The sequence below is a fragment of the Typha angustifolia genome, chromosome 10, assembly GCF_048772165.1.
Source record: "Typha angustifolia cultivar Huaian chromosome 10, ASM4877216v1, whole genome shotgun sequence".
Lineage (NCBI taxonomy): Eukaryota > Viridiplantae > Streptophyta > Magnoliopsida > Poales > Typhaceae > Typha > Typha angustifolia.
The window spans coordinates 3,403,930-3,416,212 of NC_133248.1; the positions used below are offsets into that span (position 1 = coordinate 3,403,930).

The 12,283-nt window shown below is 37.2% G+C and overlaps 1 protein-coding gene across 1 annotated transcript; it reads right to left on the minus strand.

The window, feature by feature from the left end:
* Positions 1–1,283: 1,283 nt before the first annotated feature.
* LOC140768594 (small ribosomal subunit protein eS8-like) lies at positions 1,284–3,420 on the minus strand. Its single transcript, XM_073108928.1, has 5 exons — positions 3,290–3,420; positions 3,140–3,212; positions 2,656–2,992; positions 1,749–1,924; positions 1,284–1,664 (listed from the first exon to the last, which is right to left on the minus strand). The coding sequence occupies exons 1-5, from the start codon at positions 3,291–3,293 to the stop codon at positions 1,577–1,579; spliced, it is 678 nt and encodes a 225-aa protein (XP_072965029.1). The 5' UTR covers positions 3,294–3,420; the 3' UTR covers positions 1,284–1,576.
* Positions 3,421–12,283: the final 8,863 nt, after the last annotated feature.

Here is a 12,283-nt window from a genome sequence, read left to right on the forward strand (position 1 = left end):
TATTTTAAGGTTTGAAAAATTAGGATCTATCTTTAAAAAAAATAATACTTATCGATCGTATCGATTGCTTGAATTGGATCATATTTTTTTTAATTATGTAGATTCTAAATATTATTTAAAAATATAGATATTTTTTTTAAAATTTTAGAAAATAAAGAAAGTAAAAATATAGTGTAGTAAAATCTAAAAAAAAAAAGAGACAGAAAGAGAGCGAACCAAAGAAAACCAAATAACGGAAAAAAAAACTATAGTACAGTAAAAATAAAGAGATAGAGAGTAAGAAATTAAAAAACTGAGATAGAAATAAGTAAATAAAAATAAAAAATTATAAACCAGAGTTTGTTAAAGCTAGATTTTCCGTAATAAAAATAATAACTATATGATAAGAAGAAAAAAAGAGAAATAAAGAGTGAAAGAGAGAAAACGAGAAGAAAGAGAGAATTCGGATCAGTATCAGTTTTGGATCCCGCCAACCATGTATTAATCGAAATTGCAAGGGCTAAGACCTCTTCTTTTCATGTACTTGGACATCCAGACTAGTTATACTGGAAGCCAGATGGAAGACCCATCAACCACTAAATCAAGCTTTCTTAATGCAGATTGGAAGGAGGATAGGAGCATGTGCTTTAAGAAGATTACAATAATAAATCAAAAAAAAGGAAGAAAGAGATTGTCTACTAAAATAAGTTGATCGCTCATAGAGAGAGAGCAAGGATGTTCTCTTCCCAGAATCTTATGTTTTCCAGATCAAATCGTTGTGTTTCATATTATTTGAAAGAAAAATATTACCTGATATGTAAACACAACCATGGGTAGACGATATTATTTCTATTCGACATTAAGTCTATAGGTATGCAATATAACAGTAGTTCAATTGTAGTATCCTGTTTTGTTTATCAATCCCTTGTTTTGGTAGACATTATTGTTTTATTTTTGCAGTGAATTAAATTTTCCTCTTTAATATATATATGCTATTGAAAGTTTTTTATTTTGGGTACTCGATAAAGATACGAGTAGTTGTTAAGATTCAATTAATTTTGACGATTAAATGTCAGTATCTGAAGTAGATATACGAATCTGAACATAGATAAATATGACGATCCTCCTCTGTTATGCCAGCAGGAGTGTTCGTGGCGGCTCGGCTATCAGTAGGAGCATGAGCAATTTCTACATCAACATTATGTTTTAACTCCTTTGCGATCGAAAGTTCTTTCGTAAAAGGAGCCCTTACAGAAGGAAAAAGACTGAAACATTATAGAAAGACATTGTTGGGCAAACTCGAGGAACAAAAATCTAATGTAGAGTAATATATTGATAAATCTAATACATCTTCGTAAAAGACTAATAAAAGATATAGCTCAACATCTTTGTACCCTAAACAGGAGCATTATCTGGAACAACTCAAAACTGACAATTCGCAGAGGAGAACATAACCAATCTAAGTGTTCTTATTACATTGACTAACTAAAGGCAAAATGCATCTCAAAATCTTGAGTCATACAACTTGGCTCTCGACTTCCAAGCCCATAAAAAATCATAGATCAGATAATTTTGGACATGACGAACCTGAGTTCACTCAAGCAGCAGCGCCTGCACCACCTTTGCCTTTCTTCCTCTGGATCTTCTTCATATAAAACTCCAGCTCCTTACCTTCCAAGATATATCTGTTCAACAATATCAGAAGAAAAATACAACAGTCAGTGTGAAATTAAACATAACGGAAAAAAGAAAATAGCCATTTTGCTTACCCATCAGATCTTCCACATTGACCAGGACGAGAAGAAATGCAAGCCAACAACCTCCCGGTACCAAACTGCTCTTCAACATGAGAATCAAGATTACGACTCTGCTGGCGCTTCTCCAACTTCCTCGTAACATGGTTGCTCTTCTTTGCTTCCTCTATAGTACCATCACCTTCCTGCCCCTGTACAAACAAAACATGAAGTAGCTATCACCTAGGATGCGCTTCAATGCAACAAAAACTAACTAAAAGTATTTCCACAAAGTTTAAGAAATAGGCAGTTTAGCTTGCCAGTATTAACACTGCCAATGTTTCCTACATGCATATGTTATAGTCGCTTGAGGCTGTTACTTGATGGAGTTCTGCTTTAACAGAGTTAGACAAGAAGCCTATGGTACAAGAAACACTGCCTATGTTTCCTCCAGTAAAATATCTTCTCAATGCTGCTTCTTGATCCAGATAAGTATCTTTTGAATCTAAGAAATTGCTTTACCAGCGAAGCATAAGACACTTACCCCAGCAATTAGAGATAAATCTGGTCATAGTGGAACATAGTAGAATATAAAAACTTGCATTTGATTCCAAACATTCTTAGGATAAACTTGCTTGAAGAAATTGGAATAAACATTCATATTTTACAATCATGTACTTCTATTGTGATTGCACCTCCATCAAAAATTTCTACAGAGGATCGCTTTTACAAACTATCGAAAACGTATTCATAATGTAAGACCTGGCCAACTTAAAACAATGGACATACAACAGAAGTGAGGTTATTCTTTTGCATCACTTCCCAAAACACACACTAATAATAAGCTAATTAAGAGATATATCATAGATGAAAAATATGAATAAATATGAAATTTTATTATCGAAACAAGCACTTTCATAAAGTGTTAGCAAGCAGGAGGTACCTCAGTAGCTTCCTTCTTAGTGGCAGCAGGACCCTTCTTCTTCCTACCAATCTCAACGCCATAGTGCTGGAGGTACCACTGCTTGAAAGGTGCAGCATCCACCTGCACAATGGCACTCTTCACAAGAGTCTGCGTCCTCACAAGCTCATTGTTCGAGGCATTGTACACCACATCAAGGATACGGGTCTTGCGGGTCACGGCTTCGCTTCCCCACGAGTAGTTCCCAGTGTCCAACCTGAGGGCTCTCCATTTCACGTTGCCTCCTCTAACCCTGACCCTCCTAACAGTCTTGTTGCTCGATAGCTTCGTGTTCGCCGGCTGCCGACCCATCTCATACCTTCCATAAACAAGCCCCAAAATCCAAATCAATCAACATCACCACAGCAAGGTTTCAAACTTTCTAATAAAAAACAGCTATGTAGATCGCAATTTTCATATTCTACGATCGGATCTAGGGTTTAGGGACAGAGAGATGATGGCTTACTTCCTCTTCTTCCTCCAGGCCTTCTTCTTCCCTCCGGTGGCCCGCCTCTTGTGCATGGAGTCTCGAGAGATACCTGCGCGCAAAATAAGAGAACGCCATTGGAGTCGGTTCCGACAGAATCGAAGGGGAAAAAACGGGGGTTTTGCTTACCCATTTTGGCAGACAAGCGGCGGCGAGGCGGGTAGGGATTTCTCTTCCCTGTTGCTCTCCCTCGCGCGCTCACCTCGTGAGAACCCCTTCAGGAAGAACTTAAAACCCTAAGCCAACATATATAATTTATAGATCAATGTATCGAGAGGTTTTTTTTTTTTTTTTCTTTTACTAAAATACTGCTACAGATAGGGGTGAAAACGGGTCGGGTAAAATCCAATCCGACCCGATTGGGATCGGATTCGGATAGAAAATTTCTATCTGATTCGGATACGAATGTTTTTTAAAAAAATTTGGATACGGATTCGGATACGGGTCGAATATATTTTTCGAATTCGGATACGGATATCGGATATCCGTTTACCCGTATATTTTTTTGAATGATTTACAGTTTTTAGTTTACTTATTTAAATAGTAAATATTAATATTGTTACTAATAATATATTATATATTATTTATAGAGATTAATTTATCAAATTTTATATATAAAAAATTTATTTATTGTAAAACTCTTAATATTTTTGTGTTAATTATATCTAAATAAAATATTATAATTCTTTTAAATTAAATTAACATCCGTTTAAGATCCGATTCTTTATCCGAAAATTATCCGTATCTGTTTAGTTAGGATATAGTTTTAAATTTTGTTATTCGTTTAATATCCATATCTGAATCCGTTTCCGGACTAAAAATATGGATCCGGATATGGGTTGAGCACTATCCGATTAGTATTCGATCCGTTTTCACCCCTACCTACAGTTAATTTTCCTTTCCGAATTAGATTTTAAATTATTTTCCAAATTAATACTACAGTGAAATTACTCTACTGAATCCCTCTACGAAAAAGAGATTTATAAAGAAAGCGATTCTTCAGGGAGATTTAAACAATCCATCAACTTTATTATACAGCCACACTATGGTCCATAAATTGCTTCTCCGGAATGTGACTCAATAATAGCTTTCTTTGAAGGAGACTTAATAATTAATTTCTGAAACAAAATATGTACTAAAGGTTGAGTCACACTAGAAATTAATACTTACAAAATAAAATTTGGATTCAAAGAAAATGACAACTTAATAATCTCAGTCAACTAAGAACACATCAACCAATAAAAATTGGGAACTTAACAATATATAAAACTTGCCATAAAACTAAAATAATATTTAGCAAAAAAGTTTAACAAAATTAGAATACATCATAACTCCCTAGATATTTACAATTATAGAGTAAAATTAAAAATGAAAATAAGTATCATTGACTATCCTCCAGATACATAAAAATGAAGGTGTGATGAGTTTTTTTTCCTGTAAACAATAACTCTTCGTGTAGATAGCTATTATGTTAGTTGGAATGTAGAGACCTCTATCTCATGAGCCTATCTCTTGGGGTACCTCAATCTCGGAAGGGACCTCCAATCCCTCGTGTTCTGGTCTAGAAGACTCCTATCATCCTCTTCTTCTACGTCCTCGTCCCCGTCCTCTTTTGCAACGTTCTATCGCTCGTGCATATGGCTCTTGTGTCAGCCGAGATGTGGAGGCTCAATCTTAGGAGGTGCGACATCCTCATGAGCTAGAGCTACAGAATCCTCATGAGTTGGAGCTACAGAATTCTCATGAGCTGAAGCTACAAAATCCTCATGAGCTACAGCTACAACATCCTCATGAGCTAGATGTGCAAGATGTCATGACTCATCAATCTTATTTAATTTTGTCATACATATCTTACACATTTCTGTCATCATAAGACGCCCCCTATCACTACTCCACATCTGTAGTGCATTCACATCTCTAGTATTAATATCCGTCAAAATATAAACCCACGAGTAAACCTCAAGTCAAATATACATAATACTACGAATAATAAATTTAGTTGTAAAAAACTATACAGACCGTAGCCTCGATGATGCTACCAAATGAATGAAATTTCAATGGGGTCAATCACATAAAGGAGAATGAAGTCGTTGGGTGATCATTCTATACCACTCCATATAGGTGTCAGCAAATCCCATCAGTCCAATACGTGGGGCCTTAGTGACAGTCCAATACGTGGGGCCTTAGTCACTACTATATCTATCTACTGCTCCCACATATGAATCTATACTGCATAATGCATCTACCAGTGATTACTGCTCTTTCCATGTTTATCGACCTCATGAGATGCATCCTCTGTATTACATCTATTGGGATCTACTGTATGCGACCAAACTATCACATAACACGATTAGGAAAATATCACTCCACCACATCAAAGCATATGTTGGGAGCTCTAGTCTTTCATATGTGACTATCTAATGTACATATGACAAGTAAAGTAGCCATGACATCATCAATGTATAGCTCCCATATCATCTACATTATTACAATGAAAAAATTAGTGAAAAATAAAAGATGTTTACTTTCTATTATTAACTATCAACTACTTGATCATCTCTTTGTTGATCTAATTGATCTCTATATTATCGCAATACATGTGGTGTCAAATTATGCTCAAAAGTCAAGCAGCACTGTCATTGTGGACCAAGTGGATTTGCAAGTGGGGGTGGTACTACAGGTGGATGGTCATGCTGCTCAATATGATCACCAACTGCTTCAATAGGAGGTGGGAGCCTATCATAATTTTATCCACAACATCTAAACTAAGAATAACTCAAGTCTGACTATCAACAATATACAAATAACCATAATAAGGCCCCACATAGGCTACAACACATCATCAAGAACATTTCACTATTACATATACACAACGGTGGTATATACATAATTATACAAGTACAAAGTTACCTGCTAAAATATAAGAAAAAGATAAAGACACACTTTAAAAGATATCAATTGATATATTATATAACATAACGTATCTAGCATAAAACATTGACCATACTCCTCTACTAGTCACCTACTGGTAAGACCTCTAAGGGAGTATCCTGCAACATTTGTTCACTTGGGTTTTTAGAAAGAAGAAAACAAAAAAAACTAAAGGCTAAGTGAATGGACATTACCTCGAATTAGTGATGTCAAATAAAGAATAAATCATGTATTAAATACTATGAATCAGAAAGAAGCATCATAATATGAATAAACATATAAGCAAGTCCTCGATAATCTCAGATTTATAGTAAATATCATGTTATAACTGATCAAGAACGCAAACTCTTGATAATGTATAAATAAACATCTATGTCATACTATCATCGTATCACTCTCAAATATAACACATATGATACATGCTGACTATATCATAATGTTAAATGCAATGATATCTAAATCATGATATTTACTCAATAATCATATGTAATTCTTAGTATCACAATTATCATCGATATCTCGGTATAACGCCATCATACTAGACCACTGTGCACAGTCAACACCCGGTACCCAGTCTCATAATCTAGCCCGAAAGTTTAGAGCATACCCTGCCAACCGTTAAGGGTACCTCAAACGTATAATCATATCTAGCCAACCATTAAGGATATCATCATTATCTAGACCTGAGTACCCAACTAGTTGATAGAAACTACATGAAGATAACTCGCCACATATACCCTAACAAACGACATGTGTCCGAATATTTGCTACGCACACAGACTACTGATTTTAGACAAAAGGCCATAGGATCGCGACTATGTCTAACAATCAATCAACTCCAAGCACGCCCTAACTCTTGCGCTTACTCGGGTATCCTCATACTTTCTACTAAGCATCCTATTAATCAAATTTCATGCGTCCTTCTAAATGATAAATCACATGCATATATCCAATACAATAACAAATCAATGCATAATAGAAATTTAGGTAGAATTGGAGTCAAGAGAAAAATGATGCAATGTAGTCTCCAACCAAATAGTCAACACATACATACCCATGCTAGTATATCACATGCATACTCATGCTACAGATCAACTAGACATAAAATTATAATAGTATAGTCATCTCTAATTATCTCTATATATCATCATCATACTCATATCCAAAATCAGCCTAATTACATGCATGATAAAATATGATTGACTGTAATCATCTCTAGATAAAGTTATGTAATCATGTTGGAGGCCAAAACATGCATTGACATAATTATATAATAGATCATGATTTGAGAAAAGGGTCTAGGGGATAAGACTACTCACACCATTGTAATTATCAAACAACCACTCATTCACGCTACTACAACAACAATCAGTCATTGCTAGCTAGGTCCACGGGGTCTTGAACAGGGGGGTCGAAATATGAAATTATTTATAACATATAATGTTAGTCTTTCCACTAATTAAAATTAACCCAACTAAAAGATAATTCCTCATTGTAATCATATACTATTAATTCCTATATTTGTTTTGTTATTCATTAACCATAATTATACTATCCCAATAATTTATTTAAGACATAATTATCGGCCTCTTATATTACATGTATTTTGCTAATCCTGGTATAATTAGATTTATTTATTAATCATGATAAAGTTAGATTTAATTTATATAAATTAAGTACATTAGATTAACTATAATAATTTAATAACTAATAACATAATTTAAATAGTAAACAAATAAAATAAAATAAAAATAAATTACACAGTGCTGGGCTCTGCCCAACACCTCACAGCCTTAAGGTGTTGGGTCGAGCCCAGCACCACCCACCAATAGGTGTTGGGCCAAGCCCAGCACCATAATCCTAAAGGCGCTGGGCCGAGCCTAGCACCCAAGCGCACCCACTACAGGGTGCTAACCTAAGCCCAACACCACTACAGCAGCCACGCGAGAGAAGAAGAAGAAGACAAGGAGAAGAAGAAAAGGAAGGAGAAGAAGATGAAAGGGGAAGGAGAAGAAGATGAAAGGGGAAGGAGAGGGGTCGAGCTATAAGGGAGGGGAATGGCCGTTGGTGGCCACTCAGTAGTCGGCCTCTCGCTGGCGGCTCGGTCCTCCAACAGCCCTGGGAAGAAATAGTGAGAGGTAGAGAACTAGAGAGAGAAAGGGAGAAAGAGAGATGGAAAGAGAGAGAGGCTCACCGGCGATTAGGAGGGCCGAAGACAGCTCTTCCCGGCAGTCAGTGGCTGTTGGGGGACTAGAGGGGGAGAGAGAGAGCTAGAGAGAGATAGAGGTCGAGAGAATGAGAGAAAGAAAAAGAGAAAATCAGAAAGAGAGCAAGGTGGTCACGTGGCGATGGCAGAGTGGCCGGTGGGCTCGGTCCCACCTCCACACATCGTCGCGACGTCGAGAAGAGTGGCTCGATGGAGGTGTGTGGCACCTCCACCACTGCCATGGTATGTAAAGTATGCTGGGCACGAGGCCGACCACAGCGTGGCCGGTTGCGTCGTGCCTAGCTAAAACTCCCTTTTTTTGATTTTTTTTGTTATTACAATAACTCTCAATAAAGTATTGCTAGTACTGCATTAGCCCAACTAATAATGCTAGTGTATAGTAAGTCCCGTAGTAGATGTAAATAGATCAATTGGACCGTAACTCCTGACTTGTCGACCAAAATAGAGCCACCCAAAAGTGATAAAAATATAAGCCTAAGCATACTCTGTACAATTTGATCATTAGCATCTATAGGTAGTGTCGCAAATGTGTCACGCAACCACTCCATTCGAATCGATGAACCTCGCATAGTAGTATGAGATGGCGTAACTCTTAAAAGTTCTAGACACAACTCCGTCCATCTATAATCTGTGCTACCAATGACTGCTGGACCATGGACATGCAAACCCATAAGTATCGTGATGGACTTTGATACCACTTTGTTGGGCTCTCATACCAATTAATGAGCTCTGATACCAAATGATAGGATTTGGAACCAAAGATAGGCTATGCTAAGATTCCTTCAAGATCTGAATTTATTACAGGAATCAATCCACACAACCGTGAGAAAGTATTTATCAGATATTCTCCAATAGTCAGAAAATTACGAAATCAATTGGGTTAGATCCGTACCTTCTTGATCTATAACTTTCATATTTGTTCCTTTCACAGATTCGAACTGTAGCAGAGACGAAAACACGGAATAACGTGGGTGATGGTGGAAGTGATGGGTGGAGTCGATGTTAGGGTTATGGATAGGTATGAAGATGAGGGTGGATTGTGGAAGTGATTAAGGGAAGTAGTCGTAAGAAATGAAGTGGTCAAGATCCCAAAGAAGAGGGGTGACTTGACGAACGAGGGATATTAGAAGCGAGGAGAAACCTTGCCAACGGTAAATGTGGAAGGATGGTGAAGAGGGAGGAGGGAGGAATCTAGAGAGAAGATAGGAGGCAAGAAATCAAAAATCCAATAGTATAATAAAGTTAGCTGCCATCCACATATTTATAGAAGTTAGCCAACAAGTCATAAAATAATATAAAACCCTAATTCTAGAGGATTCCCGTCGATCGCGTTCGAACGCGCCCGATCGCGTTCGAACGCACTCAAAAAAGTCCCTTCTCTGGATATGCAAACGCGACACAGGCGTTCGAACGCGGGTGTTCAAACTTGCCCGACCGCGTTCGAACGCGGGCATTCACAAGGGCATTCAAATGTGACTCCACCTGCGTTCAAACGCGACCTACAGAAATTTTATTTTAATAAAAATAAATACCTAATGCAATAAGAAAATATCCTAACTATGTGTATCAACCCACCACGCTTCTCCCACCTTGCCCTCAAGGTGAAAAGTCGAGGAAACTGTAACAACCCAACCTTAAAATAAAATAAAAACTAGATACATGGCACGACGTGGCCGGCCACAGTGTAGCCGGCCTCGTGCCATGCAGTGGCGAGAGGGGAGCGTGCCACGCACCCCCTCGCGTCGCCAGAGCTACGGCTAGCTAGCCGCGGTGGGCCCCAGTGCCACCGCAGCCACCGCCAAGACCCCCCCCCCCCAACCACCACCTTCCCTCCCTCTCGTTAAATCTCTCTCTCGGTCACTCTCTCTCTCTTGCACTCCTTCCTCTCCTCGTTGCCAACGTCGGCCCGCCGCCACCTTCCCAAAGCCGCCGCCTCCGGTGAGAAGCTCTCTCTCTCTCTCTCTCTCTCTCTCTCTCTCTCTCGCCCAAGCTCGACCTCGTCGAAGCCGAGCCGCCGGTGAGAGGCCGGCCGCTAGCAGGCCAACAGCGGCCGGTGCCCTCCCTATCAGCCCAGGTCCGCAACCTCCTCCCTCACCTTTTCTCTTTCTTCTCTTCCTTCTCTCTTCCTCTTCTTCTTCTTCTTCTTTCTTTCTTTCTTTCTTTCTTTCTTTTTCTCCTCCTCCCTCAGCTCCTTCTCCTTCTTTCTGCACAGTGCTGGGCTCGGCCCAACACGGATGATAGAACTTATTTAATTAATTTATTTATTTATTTATGTTATTTATTTATGTATTTTTCTTCTTAATTAGTGCAAGTAGATTATTTAGACATTAACTATTGTAATAATATTATATATCCTTCAATATAATTTTATTAATGATAATTTTATAATTGATGATTAATTAGGTTATAAACTATTACACATAAATATAGGTAATACTTATATTTATTTATTTATTTATATATATATTAGATTAATAGAAAGATTTGTAAATTATAATTATTAGATTTATAATCTAATACCCACATCATATATATTTTAAGTACGTCTATTAATTTTATGATTATTCTGCAACAAATAAAATATTAAGCTTATTTAGTTATTTATTTATTATTTTATTGAGTAAAAACTACATTATCCCTAATTAATCGAGATAGTGTATGAATTATAAAATTAATTATAATTAGACCTTGTCTATACTTATAGTTATTTAGCCTTTTATTTTATTTTATAGTTATATATTTAGAAATACTCTCATATAAAAGGAAACATGCCTCTTCTCCTTATGTTATAACTAATATTTTATAATAATAATATAATTATAGTATTTGAATCGTATCTATATTGTAGCCCTAGTTATGTAATCAAAAATAAAGAAAAGTGATTCTAAATCTAATAAACCTTTATGTTTTAATTCAATTAATCCTAATTAGATAAACAGCTAACATCATACTACTTAAATATTTTAGATCCCGAACCCTTATTTAAGACTCCGTGGACCTTGCTAGCGATGAGTGTCACTCGGTTAATTGACGGACGTGAGAGATGCGTGGTTTGTATCTTCTGATCAGACTGTGAGTAGTCTTATCCCCTGGATCCCTTTCTCAAATTAGGTTATAGTATATATTATGTACATGCATGTTTTGTCCTCCAGCATGATTATATGATTTTATATAGAGATGATTTCAATCGAGCATATTTTATCATGCATATGATTAGGCTGATCTGGGATATAAATACATTGGTGATATATAGAGATGATTGGAGATGATTATATTGTTCTGATTTTATACCGAGATGATCTCTAGCATGAGTGTGCATGTGATAGACTAGTAGGAGTATGCATATGTTAGATACATGGTTGGAGTTTGCATTACATCATTTTTCTCTTGATTTCTATTCCATCTAAATTCCTGTTATGCATTGACTTGCTATCGTACTAGATATATGCATATGATCTGTCATTTAGAAGGAAATCATGAAATGTGATTGATAGGATAGTTGATAGAAAGTGTGAGGATACCCGAGTGGGCGCGAGGGTTAGGACGCGCTTGGTGGATGATTGATCGCTCGACATAGTCACGATCTTGTTGGCCTTACGTCCGAGGTCGTTAGTCTGTGTGCGCAGTAGACATTCGGACACATGCCGTTCGCTAGGGCATATGTGGCGAGTTATCCTCACGAGATTTCTATCAGCTAGAATGGTGCCCGGTCTGGATGGATGTTAATACCCTTAACGAATGGCAGGGTATGGTTATATTTAAGATACTCCTTGCGGATGGCAAAGTATACTCTGAGCCTTCGGGCATGATATTGAGACCGGGTACTGAGTGTTGACTGTGCACAGTGGTCTAATATGATGATGACATATAGAGCTGACATTGATAACTAAAATGTTGAGAAATGCATATGATTTCATTATCATCTGATTGCCTAATTATCAAGTGGTCAATATACATCATATATG

Excerpts from the sequence above, each read along its gene's own strand:
- LOC140768594 (XM_073108928.1), bottom strand. Across the intron at positions 2,993-3,139 it reads GCCTGGAGGAAGAAGAGGAA|GTATGAGATGGGTCGGCAGC; the intron begins GTAAGCCATCAT and ends TGTTTATGGAAG. Across the intron at positions 1,665-1,748 it reads CAATGTGGAAGATCTGATGG|ATATATCTTGGAAGGTAAGG; the intron begins GTAAGCAAAATG and ends ATTGTTGAACAG.